The sequence below is a fragment of the Drosophila arizonae genome, chromosome X (genome assembly GCF_054131065.1).
Source record: "Drosophila arizonae isolate 15081-1271.41 chromosome X, UAZ_ARI_1.0, whole genome shotgun sequence".
Lineage (NCBI taxonomy): Eukaryota > Metazoa > Arthropoda > Insecta > Diptera > Drosophilidae > Drosophila > Drosophila arizonae.
In genome coordinates, this window is record NC_142927.1 from 26,846,040 (window position 1) to 26,870,985 (window position 24,946).

The window sequence follows — 24,946 nt, forward strand, 5'->3', positions numbered from 1 at the left end:
GCAACAACATTGCACTGCAACATATTCACAACATGAGCAATTGTTTCTGTTTACTCGTTTCTTGTTGTTGTTGTTGTTATTATTATTATTATTATTATTATTATTATTAATGTTGTTGTTGTTGTTGTTGTTGTTGTTGTTGTTGTTGTTGCTATTGTTGTTGCTGTCAATAAAACAGCAACAACATTTAGCTTGCGCGCTTTTGAGACGCCATGCAGCTGCTGCACTTGTATTTCGAGTTGTTGTTGTTGTTTGCTTTGCTTTGTTTGTTTTGTTATAAATGAATTTGTTGTTGTTGTTGTTGTATTACTATATTAAACATTTGCCTATTTACACACACACTGCGACTGCTGAAAAAAGACAAAGACGAAGTTGAAGAAAACCTCTTGTAATTTTCGCACACACACACACACACACAGTGTGTGACAAAGATATATATAGAGAGAGAGAGGGGAACAATGGCCAATGTGAAGTGTGGCAACGTTGCACGCGCTTGCCTTGTTGCCAGTTTTCACTAAACACACGCGTTTTTCCTTCTTGTTGCACAGAAACCAAACAAAAAACACACAGAAAAAAAATTTATTTTAAAACTTGATAAAAAAAAACCTTTTGGAAACAATATATATTTTTTCATATTTATTTTATGCTAGCGAAAAAATACGCGCACAAAACATTTGAGAAAACTTTTCTCATTTTTCTTTTTTCTTTCATTTATTTATGCAATTTTTTTCGTTGTTTTTTTCTGGCAAAAAAAAAAAACTGGTGACACATATATGGTGGGCGTGGTGGGCGTGGTGTCACAGTGTTTTGGCTAGCTAAATGCTTGTATAGGAATATATACAATGTATCTATGCGTGTGCATATGTGTGTGTTGGTTGATTAACAAATTAGTTAGTTTTCATTTTATTTGTTAGTTTTTCTCTTCTTCTTTTTCGTCAGTTAAGTTGCGAAAATTTTCCATTAATTAACAACTTTTGCGCACACTTTTAATTTAATTCATTATTTACTATGATTTGTATTTCAATTTCTCTTTTATTTCTCTTCATTTTGGTTGCTTTTTTGCTGGCTTTTTTATCAGCTGCTTTATCACTGGAAAACTTAAAAAAAAAATTTGGATTTCAACACAAAAACAAAAAGTTTTTCTTGATTATTTTCGCCGTCCATACAATCTGCAAATAGAATGAGCGGGAGAGAGGGGGGCAGGGGAAAAGAGAACAAAGCAAAAAGTTTGATTAGTTGCCAAATACGATCAAGATATAAGACAAGATATAGATAAGATATAGCAAGACGTAATATAGTATATGTATGTATATGGTATATATATATAAAGATATGTATGTATATTTGCTAAATTGGCTCTATTTGAATATTATACGAGTGATAAGAATATCTAGACAGATAAGTTATAGCACACCTGTAGACACACACACACACATATATATGTACATATTGTAGTTCCATACGTATATACACTGTATCAATATCGTCTGCCTACACTACAAACATTTTTCTTTGGTAACAAATAAAACATATATATATATATATATATATATATATATATATATATATATATATATATCTATATATACAATATATATATTTAAACTTAAATACACTCTTGTTAACTGATCAATAAATTTTACTTTCCAAAGGAAATAATGTCTATAGGTTGTTTAGTTTAAGAGTTACAACTTAAATATCATGAACAGCACGTTTTGGGCTCCAATAAAGTCTTCGTACAGCTTTCCTAGACCTTTAGACAGGCATATAGAAGACGAAATTAACTACGGTCGGTTCCCAATGGTTTTTAATATGAGATACAAACATACATACAATATACATGTACATATAAATATATCAAGTTCATTTTGTTTATTATTATTATCGCACTTGTATTACAAAATACGATACTACGTCTGGTCCATATATAAGATTTCAAATCTCTAGCGAGATCTCTTTGTTCATAGGGACAGACAGACAGACATGGCTAGATCAACTCAGTTGGTGATCTGGCTCTGATCAAGTGCATATAGACTCTACGGGGTCTGCCACGCCTCCTTCGACCTGTTAGATACATTTTCACAAAACATATTATAGCCTGATTTTCCATTTTCAGTGGTTTTCGAGTATAACAATGAATTACGTATGACGAGAAGATGTTTGAGATCTATAAATTTGCCTTGAATATGATTTTTTGAGGAATATATATGTATGTATAGTTATATATATGCTGTATGTATAGTTACATACAATATGTATATACATATATCTAGTATATAGTATAGAATATAGTTTTGAATATATATAAATTTTTACATTCTTTATGTATAATCCTAAATACAAATATCTTTTAATGTTTTATTTAGCGAACGAACACTGTAGGACATATTATCAAATTCTATTTCTTACCTTCCGTATTTTGTAATTTATTGGCACATTTGCGTTTAAAAATACTTTATGAAACACTTAACACGCTTTTTGGCAGTAGCAATTGAGCAACAATAAAAATAATATTTGAAAAAGAAAAAAAAAAAAGATTTTCTTTTCATTTATTTTGCAATAAATTCATTTTATAGCCGTCAGGCGACACATTTCTATATATGTATGCATACATATGTATGTATGTCCATTTCTGTATATATATCGAGGTATTCAATATTTCATTCATATTCATATCTGGCACACACTCACTAGTACATTACATATAACCGTAATCACTATCCCATATCGAATATTTGCTGTATCATGTATGATAAGCTCGCTTATCACTGCTTAAGAATTTAAGATTCGCTTATCAGCTTCGCCGCCGCCGCCGCAAACCTCTCGAATTAAAGTCCAAAATACGAGAATAGCAATTTCACTAACTCCATATCTGTCGGTCACTCACTCTCTCTCTCTCTCTCTCGCTCCCTCTCTCTCTCTCACTCCTGCTTTTATTCACTCTCGTAGGCTAATTTTCGACGCATTTGCAGTATTCCCAGGTGCCCGCAGCCGCTTTACAGAGATATTTACGCGTGTGTTATCTACGTGCAAAACAGAAAACAGAAAACAAAAATCAGAAGCAGCAGCGGCAGCGGCAGAAAGTATCAGCAGCAACACAACAGCAAAATACACATCCGAAAGCAGCCGAAGCAGAAACGGCAAAAAAAAAAAATAAGAAAAAAAACCCTGGCAATGTCGACAAACTGGAAACTGATATAATGAAACTTGGCAACAGCGCGCAGTCACATGTTTAGTTGGCTGCTAAGCGCTGATGTCGCTGAGCCACGGCCGCCGCCGTCGACGCTACGGCTGCTGTTGTTGTTGGTCAGCAACATTTTTTGTTGTTATTGTTGTTGCGTTTAATGAAAGCAATTAAACTGCACAGCCACAAATAAATAAAAACAATAACAATTAACAGCTGGCAGGCAGCAACAACAACAGCAATAACAATTCGCAATGCACACACAGCGGCGCGTAGAGCTGAGCAACTTTTAGTAAATTAAATTCACACTATGAAAATTGCACAGAAATTGGATTGAATTTAAGCAAACAGCAAAAACACTCATGCACATACACACACACACTCATTCTCATACTCATGCACACTCACACTCATAAACAGACGAAAATTAAGCACAAATTCCACAAACAAGCAAAAAAAAATCAGCCAAGCGTCGCAACGACCAAAAGCCACGCAAAAGCAGCGAAGTCGGCAGCAATAAAAATATATTCAGATCCAACAACAAACCATGCAACGTTGCCGCACTTAACACAAAGCAAAAGACAGAAAATAAGTAAAAAAAAAACTTAAGCACGCGTAAGATTAAAGCAGCGACGGCAACGTCAACGGCGGCAGCAACGCAAGCGTCGAGCCAGCCAAATGCGCTGTTGACAATTTTCATCGGCCCCAGCGCAAACAAATTAATAAAAATAACAACACACGCACACAGCCAACAGCAACAACAAGCAGCAGCAGAAGCAGTAGACGACAATATGAAAAGAGGCTTAAAACTATACGTAAAAAGAAACAAGCAAAGCAGCGCAGTCAGCATCGATGCCAACAGCGTTATAATAATAATAATAATAGCATAAAAAGAAATTATAAAAAAAAAAGCCAACTCGAAGCTAAAGCAAAACAACGAAGAAAAAATGCTGCCTCTGCTGCTGCCGCAGCACATCTGGCCGCCATGTGCAAAAACGAGAGAGAATGCGCCGTGCGCAAACAAACGAGACAGAATATACGAGAGACAGAGAGAAGAGCGCGAGCAAACGAACAAACAGCTCGGTCGTTCGTTCCGACTGTCTGACAAGCAGTCGTTGCGTCGGTCGGTCGGTCGGTCGGTCGTTGTCGTCACAAAAGGGGAGGAAGCGGGCAAGCTATGGGCCACTGTTGAGGTTGAGCAAAAACAGAGAGCAACAACGCGGGAACTTGAACACACACACAAATATATATGTACATTTATATGTATATATTATATATAAACATTTATACATGCAAGTATATAAATATACATATATATGTACATACATATATATATATATATATATATATATGTATTTATATATAACCATACAACTGCAAAGCAAACAGCAGGCAGCTACGTTGCTGCGCAGCAAAGTTGTACGACGTTGTTCGTGTATTGGTTAAGCGGCGCGCGGGTGACGCAACAGCAAGTGTAAGGCGGCAGGCAAGCAGCGCCGTTGGCAACTGAATACGAAACATATACATACATACACAAGCAAGTCACATACACACAGGCACACACACTGACAACACAACGAACGTAAATGGCAGGCACAAAACTCGCAACGTCATAACGAGACAAAATGAAAGAGCGAGTAAGCACACGAACGACAGCACGAACGATTGAACGACCAACCGCCAGACAGGCAGCCAGACCGAACGTGAGACCGACCGACCGACTGACAGACCGAACGACAATCAGTCGGTGAGCCGTGTATAGTGACGTGCACAAAAATCCCCCGAGTAGCAGCGCAGCAAACGTATGTACATATACTCTGTGTGTGTGTAGCTGTCGTTGCATACGTTTGTATGTGTGTATGTATATGAAAAATGATAGGAGACGTAAAAGCAAACGAGTCTAACGAGTAAAACGTAGCAATAAACACACGACGAACGGTTGATGGCAGGGAAGGGGCAAGGGGTGTGCGGGTGCGCAAGGTGAAACGTAAAAAAATACCGTGTGTAAGAAGAAGCAGACAGGCACACACACACACACATGGGTATATGCACGTATTTTTACACGGTGACCGTATAATAATAATAATTGTGGAGCATTGGCGCGCTGGCATAAAGTCCACACAAACACACACACTTACACATTTTCTTTGCTTGTGTTTGTATGCTTCGTGTGGGCGTCAGCACAGGCGACGGCAGCAGCAGCAGCAGCAGCCACAAATATGTACAGTAAAATATTCACAACGCCAAAAACGAAAAGGCGAAGTGAGAAGCAACGAAATGAAAAAGTAAACGAAACAAACCAAAAAGAAAAAAAAAGCTAAACGAAACGAAAAAAAAAAAATCACGAGTAGGCCGAAAGCAATTTATTTGAGATAGCGCCTCTGCCAGCGCCGACGTTCTGCTTTGCCCGCTGCCCCCTGCTGATACTACTGCTGTTGTTGCTGCCCATTTTTCGTTCGCTGCTCTGCTGTTGTTGTTTGGCTGCTTTTTGCTCGTATCTACTCTTCTGCTGCTCTGCTGCTGCGCTGCTACCGTGGAGCAAAGTATTGATTTTTCGTTCAAGCTTTAATTTAGTGCGCCAGCTTTTATTTTTATTTTATTTTTTTTATACATACATACATATACTTTTAGTGCTCCTGTGTGTATGTGTGTGTATGTGCGTTGTTTTTGTTGCGTGTGTTTTTATCAGTTATTACACTAGTGTTGTTGTTGTTGTTGCCGTTCTCGTACATATTTTATGATTTTTGTTGCTTTTGTACAGAAATAAGCGCATGTGAACGCGGCATGGAACGTGTCTTCAGCCAGAAAATGTGTCGTAGGTTTTGCCTGCGTTTCTGTCAGGGTTGCGTATGTGTGTGTATGTGTATGTGTATGTGTATCTGTGTGTGCATATACATATATGTGTGTGTGTGTTTTTTTTAAGCTTTCACAACACAACACAAGATTCGCAGGCCTCCTCTCTGTCTCTCTGTCCCTCTTACTCTCGCAGCATCTGTGCATCTCTTTAACATGTTCATCATTATCATCTTCTGCAGCAGCTGCAGCTGCTTCTACTGCTGCTTCCTCTTGCAAAGTGCAACAGTAAGAAGAAGCGGCACCAACAACAATAACAACAACAACAATGGCAAAACGCATATGCCGCACACATGTGCAACTGCTGCGCGTATGTGGGAGTAGCTGGAGCATAGGGCGGATGGTCAGTGGGTGGGGCGCAACATTTTAGTTGGGGTTGCTGCAACACACGCATACACACACACACACGCACACACACACACGCACACACACACACACACACACACACATACACTCACACATGTTGCCTGGCAACATAAAGCTACTGTTCCCATTGTACAGCAACAACAACAAAAGGAGATGAAATAGTTGGTCTGCAAACATATACATATATAAATGTGTATATACATGTGTATATGTAGAATATAGAGTCCGATATCTTTTGCATCTCATCTTGCTATACACGTATACATACATACATACATAGACATATTAATCTCTTCGCACTTTACTAAATTGCACAATTTATGAAGAATTTGATATGGCTAGAGTGAAAGATTCTATTTACCGCTATATCTGAACGCCTCGTATGTCTAGAATCAACATATGGAGAACATAACGCTCATTCATCCATCCATCCATCATAATTATTTCATTTGACTTTTTCTGCTCTATACATACACACATACATATGTATATATGTACATATATATAGAATAGCGTCTTTCTCTCTATCTCTTTCAATTCTTAAAGAATTTCTATTATAAATCCAATAAAAACTTTCAACTTTACCGGTAGCTTGGAATACTAATGGATTGCTATAAAAAAGGCAAAAATTCCGAATGTTATAGCAAAAACTCCCAGCTGTAAAAAAGCCAAATAAAATAAAGTAAAACCCTAAACTTAATGACATAACGTGTTTAAAAATAAAAATAAAAAAAAAAACTTTCAAACGGATTTTTTTGTTCTGTTAGCTGGAATTTTTAAACCTACAAAAGAAAAGCAAAAAAATTCCTCGAAAAGTTCTGTTTGATCTTGAGTTCAATGCAACCCTTAACAAAAAAAAAAATTAAAGAAAAACAAGTAAGAAAACTCTAGTCGAGACTGCTCGACTACGATATCCGCTGAACCCTTCGAGGAATTGATATTTCACAATAACTCTTCGCGTCTTTCTGCTTACACAAGAAACACGCACACACAGAAAAACATAGGGCATCCCTAAGCATAAACACGCATTGCTCCAGTGTGGCTTACTATGGAAACTTGATTGCTTAATAACTTTTCTTGTTGATGAACTATGCTCATGAAACTTTCAGATCGTGATATTAACATTAAAGTGCGTATAAATGCCAAAGAACAAGTCTCTAGTATTTGAAATACGTCTTTTACAAACGTGAGGGTGAAGGGGTGAATATAGGGGTGGAAGTAAATTTTAACAAAAATCGAAATTCTATAAAATACATATGAGTCTACATTTAAAAATTGCAGATTCTACCACCAAAGGTGTATGAGATATAATTAAAAAGCTAGCTTTCGATAAGGGTTTTAATCGATAATGAAATATAGGGAGTAGTTATCGACTTTTGGAGAAAAACTCAATATACACGTGGTATACACGGAGCTAGGAAAAACATTTCAAGTCTCTGGATCTTATATCTTCTGAGATTGGCTCATTCATACATACGGACGGACAGACAGGTGGTCAGGGCCAAATCGGCTCGTCGCCCTGATCAAGAATATATATACTTTGTGGGTCTGCCACGCCTCCCTCTACATACTTTTAACGTTACATACTTTTAACAAAACCATTATACCCTGATTTCCCATTTTCAATGGGTTCAGGGTATAATAAAACTACTAAATGAGGGTTAGCGTGTTCTAGACTTTTACATTCTCTTCTTTGGTTTTTCTCATGCCCTAGAATAGTCGTTATTGGACTCGTCTACCTGAAGTTCAGTTGATATTATGTATTAGAGAACATCATTCAGTGTTAATTATAGGTAATATTTGTATGGATGTACATTTGTATGAATGCTGATGTATATAGTAAGAATTAGTCATATGGTGACTTAACTTTCAGCATACCCTATAATATTTGATGTATAGATTATTTATTTTATTATTATTCATATGAAGTTGTATTCATAAAAATAGTTACCGATAGACATATTGGCTTAACTATCGTTAACTTAGAATATGAGCTGCTACTATAACGAGTTATAGAGATAGTGTATGTATTTATCCAGTCAATCCAGTCAATCAAGCTCCAATAATGGATTATATTAATCAATATGAAAATTGTAGTTTATATTATAAGTAAGTCAGCTATAGTTATAGTAATTGAGATAGTGTATACATCCAGTCAATCTATGGGTTATTTTAGAAAAAACATTTGCTATAGCTTCAAGGGATTATTTTTATCAAATTATCATTTCTTCTCGTTCTGCTTGGTTTTAATTTTTTTAATTTTTTTTTTTTTTTGTGTGTTTCTCTCTCTCTCTCTCCTCAGTTTATTTAAATGCGATTCACAGGCGCATATTGATTTTTTCTGCTCTTGTTGAAAACAGTTAAGCAATTTGTATTATTTCTTTTGCTTTCCTTTGCTGCTATTTTGGGGCATGCCTGAAATTTGGCAACGTTGCATTTGATGTGCCGTCGTTGTTGTTGCTGCTGCTGCTGCTGCTCCTTTGCCTTTGCTGGCTCATTCGTTATTTGCCTCTCTCGCACTCGCACTCGCTCACTTTCGCTCTCTCCCTCTCTCTCACGGCAACGCAACGTCCTTGTGACGTTTTTTGCCCCCTTGCGGCAATTGCGACGTCAAAAATTAACTGCAATTTGAGAGGCCTCTGCACCCCGGCTCCGTCTCCGGCCCAGGCTCCACTCGCCTCCCTCTCTCTCTCTCTCTCTCTCTCTCTTCCATCCAAACAACCACCCACCCGCCCATCCGCCTACGGGCAAAGTCAGCTCCAGCTCTCCATAGAATAGATAATGCACACACAAGCACACACGAATGCCTCTGTCTGTCTATGTGTGTGTGTGAGTGTGTATTGTTGTTGATTGGTCGACGCTTCGCGTAAAATATGCAAACTAAATTACAGCATTTTAAGCCGTTTGCCCATTTATTTATGGCATGCAAGGTGGCGCCCCCTGCCGGCCGGCGTGCGCTACAGTTCTACTACAGTTATTTCAGCGTTTATTTGCCATGTGCCACGCCCACCTGACAGCAGCCGCCCATCGTTTGCAGAAGCCGAGTAACCGAAAACCAAAAATAAAACACAAAAATAACGGCAAAATTGAACGGAACGTCATTAAGGAAAGGAAAGGGTAACAAGGCGTGAGAGCAATCGTGTGTGTGAGCGAGAGAGGGAGAGAGAGAGAGCACAAGTAACTGTCACTTGACATTTTAATGGAATTTTTATGTTTTTGTTGCGGCTAACAACAACAACAACAACAACAATAACAGCGAAGCATAAAAATAAGAGCGAAAAAAAAAATAATAATGGAACCAATTGACACTGTGAATGATACGAATAGGAAATCAAGTGTTAATTACGATCATATGTCCATCAGATACAAGAATAAAACTCGAAAGTATAAATAATCCAGATACCAATGTATATTCATTATGAATAAATTATAAAGGCAAACGAATGGAAACGAATATATGTATATAGATAGTTACATCACATCATTATATAATTACATCACATCATTATATACTGTTCCACTTAAGAGTTGTATTATATGATCTCTACGATACGATATATACGATATATGATATACAGAATCTATAAACGATATACAGCTATGCACTACAGTATAGTTAAATTATGAAGACAGACTAATAGTTAGTTATATAGTCCAATATACGATATATATAGATATCACACCAAACACATCATATACTGGCCTGTGTAAGAGTTGTACAACATAATCTCTATGTATACAATATTAGATACGATATACAGACGATGTAGCTATAGATATATATGTATGTATATGTAGATACTTTGTTCAAGCAAATAGTATTGAGGCACTACATATAGTTAAACTTACTTAAATTATTTGATTGGATGATTGGATAGTTAGATTCTGATCGACATTCACCAGAGCTTTGTTGGCTAAAAAGTATGACTATATATAACAGGAATCAAAGTCAAGACATATTGAGATGATAAAAGAGAAGAGGCCCCAGATACGGTGTACTCTAGAAAGTTAAAATAAACTTGACATTTTAGGACTTTCAATAAGTCTTTAAGAAACCCCCTCAACTTGACCTTTTAAGAGTATTTTTTAAGAGTTTTCTTTAACTTTTCTTGTGTGATGAAATCAGCCTTTGAAACTCCTAATCAACATATTTATATTATTATTGGTATATTATTTTTAGTTTTTTGACTAGCGAAAAAAACTACGTATTTTCAATTTCTTTTACTTTTCTCCCGAAAAGTAAGTGTTATTCGTTCGCAAACATCTAAAATATACAGCTTATCAAACACATTTTTGGTAGGCACAATTATGTAACATATATAAACTAATATATATAATACAATGTAGCATAGTTTATATGTTAAAGATATATTATATCAAATAATATATATATATATATATATATATATATATATATATATATATATCAAAACAGTGTATCCTGTATAAAAAACTTAAGAACGTCAGTTAGCCAGGTACAGTTCCGATATATTTATTTATATGTATACATACATTTCTTGAAAATCATAAAATTTGATATAAATATCTTTTCTATATAATTCCCTGAATTGATTTATTTTTGATAATTATTTTACTTATTTGCTTTAGATATTGAATCGTCTATTTTGTATTTTCTTTAGATGATTTGTAATGAAATTGCTTAGCCGTGAATCAAGTTTAAATGGGTGAGTCACACATAACGGTACATTCATGCTAATCGCATTTAAATACACATTTCGCAGTTTCTCTCACTTCTTCCGTTTATCCGTTTCTTTGTCAGTTAATCTATGCTCACAGGGCATTATATAGGGTATATTGGCTGTATTGATGGTAGCAACAAAATAATTTACAGCAAATGACAAACAGGTTGAACATGAAATTCGACGTGAGTCGCTGCCACAGGTAAAATCAGAGATACGGAGAGTGATAAACAGAGAGAAAGAGGGAGATAGAGAAAGAGCGAAGAGCAAGATAAAAGTGAACAGGCCACGTAGCTGTCTGTCCTCTGTCCATATATACATATGTGTATATATGTATACTATATAGATATTGTATATGTTTACACATACATCAATGCATATCAAGTTAAGAAATTGACGGAGAAAGAAGAAAAGGAAGAGACCCAAGAAGAAGAAGAAGGCAAACTAATATTTGCATAATTTAAAGGCTAATTAGCAAGTCGAAAAAGTAGAAAGAACTATAAATAAACACACACACACACTCACGCGTGTATATGTACATACATATGCATAGACGCACATATTGATATGTAAATCAATAATTTCTACACATACTTATATAGAACCTGAATCAAAACTCGTTTCTTGGCGCCTCATTAAAAATAAAGATGAAGAAGAAGAATGCGATGAAGACAAACAACAAAAACAACAATTCGAAGCCAAAAATCAAATCAAATCAAATCGAGTTCAAATATTTCACAATAATTCCGTCAAATGGGCAAAAACAAAAATAACTAAGAAACCTCTAGTCGAGACTGCTCGACTACGAAATCCCCTGAACCCTTCGAGGAATTGATATTTCACAATAATTCTTCGCGTCTTTCTGCTTACACAAGAAACACACACACACACACACACACACACACACACACAGAAAAACATAGGGATGCAAGCAAAAGCTCAAGTCTCTGGTATTTGCAATATGCCTTTTACAAATTTAAGGGTGAGGGGGTGGATATAAGGGTGGGGGATAAATTACAACAAAAATTGAAATTATATAAAATACATATAGGTCTACATTGAAAATTTTGTAACTCTAGCACTAAAGGCGTAGGAGATATAATTAAAAAGCTAGTTTTCGATAAGGTGTTTAATCGATCAAAAAATATCTGGAGTACTTATCGATTTTTGGAGAAAAACTCGATATGCGCATAATATACACGGGCCTAAGAAAAATAATTTCAAGTCTAAAGCTCTTATATCTTCTGAGATCGACGCGTTCATACATACGGACGGACAGCCGGGCAGAACTCAATCGACTCAGCTCGTCACCTCTTTCTGCCTAATACATACTTTTAACAAAACCATTATAGCCTGATTTCCCATTGAAAATGAGTTCAGGGTATAAAAACAATCAAAAACTACCAAACATGATTTATTGAAGCCTATTACGAATATAGCAAATAATCTAATATATTTCATCTATATATTCCACAAAATCTGACAGTATATCTGGCCTGCTTATATCTGGGAGTAGCAGCCTTCTGAGATTATACCAAAAATTATATATCTCCGCCTATTAGGAGCGTGAGAAAACCCATATTGCCCAAGTTTAGGCCTGAAATTGCTGAATTTTTCTGTAAATCAAATCCCAATATATGATATATGTATGTTTCAGATATTACTGTAGTCTATTAGATGATTTTATGCATAGAATAATGTCATATATATTTAATATATATAAAAATCATTCTCTTTCTATTTTTATTTTTAACCTGGAATTACCTAAGCCATATATACATAGAAATGTAACACATATGGAGCATATATTTTCTAGAAACTATCAATAAAATATGTTTTCGCTATATATAGACTTTATTTATTATTATTAAAATTCCACTTATAGCTGGATATCATATCATGGAGTGGAAAGTCGAATGCATATGGCAAAGTTTTTCTTCTACAGAACTACGAGCTATCCTATTACACATCCAAGTATTTGCTAAGTAAATAGATCAGACTATATAGATATGTAGTTAGCTTAGGTAACTGTAATTCTATAACAATAAATATCAGCTTGAATCGAGTCGATTTCATTCTTTCATGAGAATCGCGTTACTGAGAATGTCTCTCAGACTGACGGACTTTGAACATATATTTATTATTTTCATTATATACGTATTTAGATTCAATTCCACTAACTTATTGATAACCCTATTTACATACATATCTTTAGTGTTTTATTTAATTTGTTATAACATTGTGTCTTCTATTTTTGTAAACTTACCATTGAAAATGTTGTTGGGTCTACGAATCCAAAAGCCGGTGGCTCTATCGATCGGCGTTGCCAGGTGGTTTACGAATGGAAATATTTATTACATTCCCATTAGCATACACAGATATACATATACATATACATACATATATGAAGTATATACAGTATATAGATACATATATATGAGTATACGATTTATATTATATATACAATTCAGGTTTATAATCTGTGTGTTATTTCTCTTAACATTCCTCTAACGCGTTACTTTTTCGAGCTCGAAATCCAACTCGAACTCGAACTCGATTATTTAATTTGTTTAATTTTCGAATTTACATTTTTAATCTCGAAACGATTCTTGGAAAATTTTTGGACAAAAAAACGCACACATAAAAACAACACGAAAAAAACGAGCGACGGGTTTTTAATTATTTATATACATACATACATCTATGTATATACATATTGACATTGATATTATTTCTTATATTTGATTTGTTATTGATTTTTCTTTGTTTCCAGAAAAAAAATGTATAAAAAAATTCGATTTGCGATCAGGCAAACAAAACAAAAATATATATGTATGGCAGAAGAAGAAGAAAAATTTATAAAATTATGCATACACATATGATATAAGCATGTGTGTGTATGTGTGGCCACATATGTATGTGTATATGCATATATGTGTATACATATGTATGGATAGATATGTGTTTTGTGTGTGTGTGTTTGTGTGTGTGTAGAGCGAACGAGCGAGGGGGCGGGGGCGGGGTCGGGCCGTTTGTCCGTTAGCCAAAAACTTTTGCAGGGCGGTGCCGCAAAAATAAATACAAAAAATATTTTAAGCAAATTGCACACATGGACAATGCGTGTGTGTGCCTGTGGATGTGTGTGTGTGTGTGGCTTGGCTTTGATACGCCTTTGGCGCTTTTTATGCCACACTTCCATTTACATTTTTCTTTTACACACACACATGCACACGCACACAAGCCGCTCAACTGGCCCAGCTGTGCATAAAAAACAATTTCAATTTATTATATAAAAAAAAATACAATCTATGCCACTTTAAAAAAGTACACACAAAAGCAAAGGAAAAAAAATTGAAAAAAATTAGAATTGGAACGCAGACGACGTCAGCAGCAGCAGCAGCAACGACACACACACACATACACGCACAAAACAGAATACACTGTCAATGCGTAAGAGCGAGAGACAAAGCGAGCGAGTGAGCGAGCGCACAATACACAGGCACACACAGAAGTAAAAAAAAAAAAATGAAAAAAAAAACCAACAATTTGCGCTGCGTTTTTATTTGCGACCCTTCTCACTTTAATATTCGCGCATAGATCAGCATTGCATTTGGGCACAGCGAAAAAAAAAGTTATATATGCATATGTATGTATGCATACACACATACGTACATACACATTCAGGCAACGGCAACGTAGCGTGGGGGCAGTAAAACGCGACGCAATTTTCCAATGAGTTGTTATTTTCATATCCATTTTGCCTACATACATATACATTTGTATATAATATAATATATATATACGCACACACACATACTCGCAAGCTCACAACGCATACAGACAGGCACAGCAATAAAAATACACATATGCATACATATGTACATGTTATATATTTATGTGTATATACATGCACATATATAAAAATACTGTTATATATGTGTAGGCGACACAAAAGCACAAAATTTTTACATTTTTTCTTTTAGTTTGGATTTGATTTAATTTGAATTTTTCTTCTTCTTTGCTTCTTTTTCATTTTGATTTTATTTTTATTTTATTTTTTGTATGGGCGGCTCTCGTTTGGTTTATTTGATTCGGATTTAATTATTTTATTTTATTTTATTTTTTTCATTCCGTTATTGTTGGCAATTTAATTGCGTTGCACGTTTACCTTGTTGTTGGTTTTGTTTTATAGCGACGATTTTCATAATTTTTATCGTAAACTTCTTATAGATAAATTCGCAACGTATTTGCAAACCGTCTTATAATTTTTTTTACATGATCTGCACGCGCTGCACACACCCGAGTTTTCAGGAGTTGAACAACACATCTACATCTATAACGACTATAACGGCGACGACGCCGCTGCTGGTGCTGCTGCCGATGTTGAATCCGATGTTGGGTCGGCAAAGACTGCTGTGAATCGAACATCCGACATCGAACTCGAACCGTTTGAGCATACACAGTTCGAAGCCGGCGATGTACGCGACAGCAGTCAAAGAATGGCTTAGCGAACAGACAACAGTCAGGCGCCAAAATATTGGGCATAGTTATACGGATAGAAGGAATGTTGATTTGTTCAAAATTTAATAACAATAGCCGAATTACATTCAATTGAAAAGGCCCCCTCAATGCGCCATGACATTACATCAGATATAATAATAAACATATGCACATACATACATTACAATCTAGTCATATACATATGTACATACATATGTATGTATGCATGTAACAAACATGGCCGCATGCTCACAAGTGACAAGCTTGGCACAATTTGCAGCCTGGCAGTGTTCACACTTTTGTCGCGTTCGCTGCATGCAACTCTGACTGACGCTGACTGACGCAGACTGTCAAATCGTTTGTATTTTCCGCTTTGATTTTGTTTCGCATCGTTTTTGCCAATTTTGCGCAGTGAAAGTGAAACACAAACACAACTGCAGCCAATGCGACTGCGACACAACCTGCAGAACGGCTGCAGCACGCGTGTTCGATGCTCGATGTTCGATGTTAGATGTTCGATGCTCGATGCGAACAAATATTTGAAATTTGTATTGCTGGCCTGCTTGTTTCTGTGCGCGCGCTAATGTTTCAGGTCTATTAATATTGTTTTGTTGTTGCTATTATTATTATTAGGCGGCTGCCTGCTGATGCTACAATTGTTGTTGTTGTTGCCATTGTTGTTGCTATAGTCGTTGTTGTTTTTTTTTACGTTTGTGCAATACACACGGCCGGCTCGCGTTGGCCTCATTGCTGTCATGCAACATAACATATCTCTCAACGCCGTAACGTTGCCATTTTTCAACAGCTGGCTCGAACTGGTGAAGTGCGGCAACGTTGCGCTCGCCCATACACTTGTGCGACTGCGGTGACTCCGATGCCGACGCTGCCACTAACGCTGCCGCCAGCGTCGACTGAGACTGCTGCCGCATGACCAACGTTGCTGTTTATAACATAAATAAATAAAAGGCAAATGGTAAAAGCAATGATTAAAAGGCAATGCCAAGAAACAGAAGCAGAGACGCAATGACGACGATGGCGACGTTGCCGTTGTCGTTGTTGTTGTTGTTGTTGTCGTTGTCGTTGTCGTTGCCCGCTTTAAAAGGCACCAGCAAAAATATGAAAATAATGATAATGAAAATAATGATGATGATGATGAGGAGAAGGTAGAAGGGAATGAACAGCAATGCCGTCGACGGCACCAACAACAACTACAACAACAGCATCATACCGAACGACCATTCGTTCATACACGTTGTATTTGCATGACACTCTCGCTCAGTCACAATCATTCAGTTTTCAGTTGGAGCGAAGCCATTGCAGCAGCAGGCAGCACACACACACACACACACACACACGCACGCACACACACAAACAAACAAGCAAGCAAGGAAGCAAACAAACACAGAGAGATAGACAAATGACGACGCCCAATTTGTATGACGAAAAGGAGGTGATGGAGGAGTTCATCAGCTGCTACCGCCACTTCACCGCACTGTGGGACAACACGTCCATCGATTATCTGTCGAAGAAGAAGAAGGCGCCCGGCTATCAGGAGCTGTTGAAAATCCTGCGACGTGTCAATCGTGAGGCCAGCGTGCAGGATGTGAAGCGGAAAATCAATTCGCTGCGCTGCTGCTATAGGCGCGAAATACGCAAAATTCAATCGTCATACAATGGCTACGAGCCGCGCTTGTGGTGGTTCCATCTGATGGACTTCCTTAAGCCGGTGCTCAATCTGAACTTTGAGACGACAGCGCGCATTAAGCACGAGATCAAAGGCTTGGACGATAGCCTCGATGAGGCGAGCATGCATGTAAGTGTAAGAGCGAGATGCAGATAGCGCGTGGGAAAGCGAATAGACCGAGGGGGCTGGAGGAGAGAGAGTGAGAGAGAGGAGGCAACAGCTCGTGCGCTTGTGTGTATGTGTGTGTATCGATGTATGCATGTGCGTGTGTGTGTGTGCTTGTTTGTTTCTGTTTTTCCGTCTGTCTCTCTCGCTCTCTTTGTATGGGTACGTTCGGGTTGCATGTCGTGTGGGTTGGACGACGAGCGCTGCCATCGCTTGTGTCGTACGACCGCGTTGGACGACAGTTCAATAATTGCTTGCTATGGACTCGCATCACGTGCGCAATACGGAATTTTGGAAAGAATTCTTTCGACTCTATCGCTCCATGCCGGAGCTGTGGCTGACCAATTCGAAAGATTATCGCAACCGTAAGCTGAAGGCGCACTCGTACGACCGGCTCCTGCGCCACATGCGCACCAACGACCCGTACGCCAACATCCACATGGTGAAGCGAAAAATCAACAATCTGCGCACCTCCTACCGGCGCGAGCTGCGCAAGGTGCTCGAGAGCAGGGCCAATGGGGCTTATAGCGGCGAGGAGTATGTGCCGTCCCTGTGGTACTTCAATGAGCTGGAGTTCCTCTACGACCAGGAGACGGGCGAGGCGCAGACGCTGATTGATGCGGAGCCTGAACATGAACCGGATTCGAAACCCGAACCGGAACAGGAATCCGAACCGGAGTACCTAAAAGATGCCTACAATGAAAATGTGGTGGAAGTGTCCCTGGAAGAGCAGGAGCCAGTGAGTGGGACACACGCAACAAAATTCAGGGTATTTTATAGAGAACAAGAGGGGGGGGGGGGGAAAGGGGAGAATTCATTTGGCAAAGAGAAATACCCTGTACGAAGTATGCTTAACTCACGTCGTATATAAGAATTTTGCATAAGCTAAACTTTTCAAGGGGTATTTGCTCGTTGACTCACATGAAATAAGGGTATTTTATATATGTATAAATAGATAAGTAGAGAGAGGGGGTTATTTGGAAAATAGATACATATTTAACTGAAAATACGCTTTAAGTAAAGTTCTTAGCGAAGTCGTTTGACTTATTACAGGGTATTTGTTAGTCGACTTAGCGTTAAGCGTTTCCAAGTTTATTTTTGGCTATTTCGATGACTCTTTGCAGGACGAGGACATTTTCGCCGAGCCCTTTCCGCCCGAGGAGGACATGTTGGTCATCGAGGGCGAGGCCGACGCTGAGGGCGATATTGAAGGTGACGACGATGGCGATGGGGATGGCAACGGCGACGGCGACGGTGACGTTGATAACGTACTGGAAGCAGAGGACGTGGAGAATGGCGTCAAGCATGGAACGCTAAGCGAGGCACGTCACAAATGCGATCCAAAAATGGAAAGCAAATATCAGCAACATTCCCATAGCGGCAACAACAACAACAACAACTCCAATAACAACACCAACAGCCACAACCAGAATAACAACAACAGCATCAGCGGTGCCGGAAAACATGTGCATCCGCATCCTTATGCCACAGTACGATTGCAGCCACAGCAGCAGCAGCAGCAGTCGCAGTCGCGCCGCAGCATGCGTCGACGTCAGCACAGCACCGACGATGACGGCGACTATGGTGGAGAGAGCACAGCAACGGTCAGCAAAAAACGCCGCCAAATGATGATGGAGCGCAGCATCGAGCACACGGAGAGCGAATGCGATTTGATTGGCAAGCGTATGGCGGCGCATTTCCGAAACATGCGACCCGATCAGCGTCTCTTCGCCGAGCGCATCATCAGCGAGGTGCTGGTCTTCGGGCGCATGAATCGGCTCTCTCTCGACGCCCGCTTCCTGCCCAACGGCACTGGCGGCGATCTCTTTTCTGGGGATAATTTCAAATAGTGCAATGAGAGATAGAGATAGAGATAGATGGAGCGTGGGAGTGAGAGAGAGACGGAGTGAGGTGAAAAGAGCACAAAACAATACAAGAAGTGCTTGTGTGTGACACTGGCTTCAGTCATAACGCGCCAATTAGAGCGGCGACGGCGACAACTGAATAAAAGCAAAAGCAATTGCGCGACAATGCTCAGGCGAGAAAAGTGTCCGAAATGATGTTCCAAAAATATTGGTACAAATGATTTATAATACCTACATACATATTAAGATAATATGAGACTAATAACATAAATTCAAATAATATATAAAATAGCTAATTTAATTGCAACGACAAATATTTCAAGCCATCAATTTGAAATCTTGACCGAGTATGAACGACATAAAATTCACATAATGGGCACACAAAATTATTGCAATTGTATATTTTTACACAAGAAAACCTTAACGTAACAAGAAAGAAAATTAATGAACTCACTATTAGTTCTGTGATACTTCTGATTGCAATTTCGACTTCTAATCAATTATACATATGTACATGTAACCAAAATGTTACAAAATAAACGGCAGAGTTTTAGTCATACAACAACAAAGGATGTTTAATTCTAAAGTTTGAGCCTTGGTATTACATTAAATTGTTGCTTTGCTTTTCATAATTAACATTTCAAACAGATTGCGACATTTTTGTCGGCTGGTCAAAGCCTAAGCTTTGTCTCAAATGCAAAAGAAAATAAAAAGAACCGTATAGTCCGCGAACCGGTTTTTAATCATTTTAGATTTGCGAGCAGGCAGCTCAGCTCTGTCATCTCTGTCGCACTTGCAGCAACTCCTGATGTGCGACCACTGCCCCTGCCCCTGCCCCTGCCTCTTAACAGTGGCTAGGCAAAAGCAACAACGACAACCACCGACTAAGCCATGCTTCTCGATATTCTTATTGCTGTTGCTGTTCTTGTTTTTGTTCTTGTCTATCTTGTTCTTGTTTTGTTCTTGTTCCATGTCGCTGTGCTTTGGCACAGTCTCTGCGCGCCGCTGCGACTATGCTTCCACACTGTGCAAGAAATTTCGCTCGTTTTTCTTGTTCTTGTTATTTTGTATTTTATTTTTATCTCTTTTTTGTATACATTTTTTTCTTTTTGCTTTTTGTATTTTTCTTGCTTTAGTAACTTTAATTTGCTGCCATTGCCGTTGGGGTCCGTTATGCCGAGTCTCTCTCAACTCTAACCCCTAGGCACCTACACTTAAACACATACATACATGCATTCGTGTGTATCTGTGCATATATGTATGTGTGTGCGCTTGCTTGTGTATAGGACATCTGCCTTGGAATTGGGATAGTCATCTGAATCTGAGTCAGCTTGAGCTTAAGCTTTACATTCAGCTAGACAACAACACGCCGCATTTAATACCATCTGTCTGTCTTTTCCAGCAGCAAGAAGCAGAGGATGGCGAAGAAGAAGAAAAAGAAGTAGGTGCAGAAATAGAACTTTGTATATGTATGTATGTATTTGTGTAGAAGCAGCAGCAGAAGAGCGCCCAAAGCATGGCAGGCTTTGTTTTCCTTTTCTTTTCTTTTTCTTTCTTTATCAGCTTTGTTACAGGTTTCATTTGCTGGCGGCTCCAAGGAGTGCCCACTGCATTGCCAAAACTTTCCATAATATTTTTAAAGGCTGGAATATCTGTTCTATATACATTTGTATGTGTGTATCTATGTGTGTATGTATGTGTGTACCTAAGGCACATCTTAGATTAGTGCAGAGCTTTCATTCAGGCAATCTTTAAGTAACTTCTGCAAATTTTGTATGTATGTATGTACATGGACATACATACATACATATGAATTTATTTAGTTATTGCTTTTAAATCTCTGTAAACGTAAATACGTACATATGAATGTATGTATGTATGTACATGCAAAAACTTACATATGCGTATATGTATGTATGTTTGTATATTAACTAACCGTTAGTTCAATCTTTCAATTATTGACAATGAAATTAGTATGCAACAAGCTTTTGCTATAGTGTAAACATGTACATACATACATACATACGCTTTTAGAGTTACAGTTAAACATACATATGTATGTATGTATGTGTGTATTAATGTGTGCTGCGTATAGAATATCTAGACAATTATCTTGCCACATCAATAATTCCATTGAAAAGCTTTCAATTGTGTATTCAATTATCGGGAGTTGCTATCGATAGAATTTCAGTTGCATTGTCCGTTTTGCTCCCACATACCATCCCATCCCATCCCTCATCTCATCCACCCGCTAGCTAACAGCTAGTCCATGCATTTTTCTGCTGCTGATATTCTTTGTTTGTTGTATTTGTTTTTTTGTCTTATTGTTATTTGGCCACTTTCCTTATTCTTTTGCTCGCATGTGCGCGCAGAAATACACACATACATATGTACATATGTTAATATATATGTACATACATGTATATACATGTATGTATGCATGCATGTATAAATAAAAGTTTTATGTCTTTCTTTGCCAGTCCGCGCTTGCTGCTGTTGTTGTTGTTGCTGTTGCTGTTTGGCATTAGCAATTCTCTTTTAAGTTTTTCGCCATCCCGTTGCCCGCTCCCCGATGCCCATAGCCGCTTGTTGTTGTCATGGTCTTTAATTTCCCTTTGCTTGCCATTTTTACTGTTGCGGCTTTGCCCGTCGCCGTTCGACTTTGTGCCCTGCTCTGTCTCCTGTCCCTCCCCCTCCCGCGCACACCAACACAACAGCAGGTCATTAAAATAACTTTGTTGCCCTGTCCTTCCTGTGTTCATTTCGCCTTGCTCTGCATTTTTATTGCCGCTGTCTGCGTCTACGTCTTCCACGTCTTCGCCCTTCACTGATTCTTATTTTTTCTTTTTCTTTTTTCTTGTTTTTCTTTTCTTTCTTGCTTCTTGTATTGTTGTTGTTTGCGTTTGCTTTGTGTTTCTGGTTTTATTTTTTGCTCGCTTCTTTGTTGTTGTTGTTGCCGGCATTTAAGCCGGCGCACAATTTTAGGCAAATTACTGTGTTGGCTCAGCGTGGTCTTAGCTTTTGCTTTGTCATACAAAGTTGCTGATGCTGCCCCGCCTCTGCCTAGGCCACAATCAACCGCAATCAGCCAGCCCATCTGTAAGCGTGTGTGTGTATGAGTGGTGGGGTGCATGGCACAAAATGAAAATGGCAAAACAAGGTCAAGTGTAGGGAGCAAAGTTTGTTTGAGAGCACACACACATACATATACACAAAAAGAGACGCACGCACATGCACGCAAATACAAATTACACACACACACACACACACACACAAACATATGTATGTATATACATATGGATGTATCTGTATCTGTATATAAATTCATACATAAATAAAAACGAAAGCTTATACTCGCATAACTTTTTCATTAAGCTCAGTTGTTGTTGTTGCTGCATTTGTTTAAATAAAAAATTTGTCGGCTCCGCTTTTGTCGGTGCTGACGTCGCTGTCGCCGTTGCCATCGTTCGCGACTGAGTCACGCTCAACAGGCGGCGCACAACATTTTGAGGTTAACTTTTTGTCATATTGACGACGAAATAATTTGCACAAAGGTGTGAAGTATTTGGGAGAGCTGAACTTGACGTATGTATGTATGGCGAAACCCAACGTCGACATCGACAACACCTGTGGCTGCGAATGCGACTGAGCACACACTCACATACACATACACAGCCACACACGCACAGCGCATTCTCATATGTATACGTAGAAGAAGAAAGAGAAAAAAGCAATAATAAAATCGACAACAAAAACCAAAACAACCCTCAACAGAGATTTCCTGGCAATTTGCAGGCCTATGCTGCATCAACGTCAGGGCCCAAGCGTTGGCAGAAGCTCTAGCTCGTCTCCCACTGCTTCTGGATTGAATGGCATACACACATACGCACAAACCTTTGTACACATGTATGTGTGACGTATGCGCTTCCCAAAAACCATGGAATCAAATCGGCAGCTGAAAGTGTAACCAAAATACAATCTCACACAAAAGCAAAAGCTACATCTCTACATACAAATATGCATGAATACATGTGTGTGCATATACAAATTATACATATATAAACGCACACGTATGTATATATGTACATATGTATGTATCTACACATAAAACAGCTACAACAACGTTGCAAAACGAAAAAGAAACCTAAATAAAAAATTAAATGGAAATTTCTGATATAAAACACACGCACACACTGATATAAGCAGACAAACATACATACGTATATCTTTGTATGTATATACATGCTATATACATACACTGGCAGTCAACCAAACAATGAAGTTTGGCAACGTTGCTTTTGTTCGGGTAGCATAACAAAGCACTGTGCTGCTGCTGCGCTGCCAGCGGCAAAACGTAACGAAGCTGAAACATCGACGCACAGTGGTTAATTACTATTTGTTATTGTTTTCATATATTTTTTTAATGAAAACGAACAATTTAAATTTGTATGCTGTTTATCAAAAGTGTGAGCAACTCAGATATTTTTAATATCTAGCATATTGGAAACGCAATTTATTTTTAATATCATTATTTCTGACAATACTCCGCAAGGGTCCACTGTGCGCTAAGAGACACACAAACAAGCATGAGTATGACGGTGTGTGTGACCGACGCGTCGCCGCAGCGAGAACGCAGTGTAGTTTTTGCGCAGCGCACACCGCCACAGCAGAAGCAGTGAAAAGAGAGAGGAAGAGAGCGAGAGAGTGATATAGATAAAGAACGGCAAGAAATGAGCTACCCAGTAGTGAATTGGCTGCGTCAGCAGGAATCATTGATGTTTAGTGGGTTTCTTGGAAAAATTTGCTAAGCCGATTATCTTCTGTTTCTTTTTTTTTTTTTTACAACAAATTGAATGAGAAGATAAAGAGTAGCTAACAGGTAGTATACATATGTATATATGTATGTACTTTGCTAAGTTTCATTGCATTCCATTAAAGCTCCAACGATTATTTTGTTAAAGAATCAGCATTGCCGCAGTAATTCAATTCAATGGAATATTTTCTAAGCAGATTAGAAGAATATTAATAGGAAATGGTATTATACATACACATATGTATGCCCATTTAATATATAATGAAATGTCTTAAGTATAATAATATTAATAATTCACGGCATGCATTTCTACTGTGTATTCTCAGTATTTGGCTCATGGCTTTTGAAAATCGAATTTAAAGTAGAGTTGCATAAATTTAATTCCTATGGAAAACAACAACCACATTCACAACCAGCTGAGCACAAGGTGGTGCAGAATGCGCCAGTGGGTGGGTGGCTCTCAGGCACTCGGCACAAAAAATAATACAAGAAAAAAAAAAAACAAAAACATTTTTGCTACAATTTGACACACAAAGCAGCTGTCTGCACACATACAAGCACAAACGCACATACACATACACACACACATGCATATACTCAGAGGACGCTTATATATCACACGCTGTGTTGCCATAGATACATTGGTATGCACATACATACAGTAAGTATGTATGTATGAACGTAACCCATGGATACATAAGTATCTACAAGAACGGACTAAGGGGCGCGACAGCGGCAGCGACAGTGGCAGCGGCAGAGGCAGAGGCGGTTGTTATCTACTTGCTGTTGCTGTTTGCTGTTTGAAAGTGTGTGTCT

General features: G+C 38.2%; 1 protein-coding gene and 2 long non-coding RNA genes across 7 annotated transcripts; 2 read left to right on the forward strand and 1 right to left on the reverse strand.

Moving 5' to 3' along the window:
• Positions 1-112: 112 nt before the first annotated feature.
• LOC149268083 (uncharacterized) lies at positions 113-15,776 on the reverse strand. Its single transcript, XR_016270977.1, has 2 exons — positions 15,272-15,776; positions 113-350 (listed from the first exon to the last, which is right to left on the reverse strand). It is a non-coding gene; the product is annotated as an uncharacterized LOC149268083 (long non-coding RNA).
• LOC149268084 (uncharacterized) lies at positions 2,477-11,794 on the forward strand. 2 transcript variants are annotated; one of them, XR_016270979.1, is made up of 2 exons: positions 2,477-11,088; positions 11,146-11,794. It is a non-coding gene; the product is annotated as an uncharacterized LOC149268084 (long non-coding RNA). The 2 variants fall into 2 exon arrangements; XR_016270978.1 differs by having other exon boundaries at positions 11,184-11,794.
• Positions 15,777-15,919: 143 nt separating the features above from the next.
• On the forward strand, positions 15,920-19,886 carry LOC108619906 (uncharacterized). Of its 4 annotated transcripts, XM_089473791.1 has the most exons (3): positions 15,920-16,576; positions 16,897-17,416; positions 18,577-19,886. In XM_089473791.1, the coding sequence occupies exons 2-3, from the start codon at positions 17,021-17,023 to the stop codon at positions 19,300-19,302; spliced, it is 1,122 nt and encodes a 373-aa protein (XP_089329917.1). In that variant the 5' UTR covers positions 15,920-16,576; positions 16,897-17,020; the 3' UTR covers positions 19,303-19,886. The 4 variants fall into 4 exon arrangements, with proteins under 4 accessions (XP_089329917.1, XP_017872222.2, XP_017872219.1 ...); XM_018016733.2 differs by lacking the exon at positions 15,920-16,576 and having other exon boundaries at positions 16,618-17,416; XM_018016730.2 differs by lacking the exons at positions 15,920-16,576; positions 16,897-17,416 and adding an exon at positions 17,446-18,221.
• Positions 19,887-24,946: the final 5,060 nt, after the last annotated feature.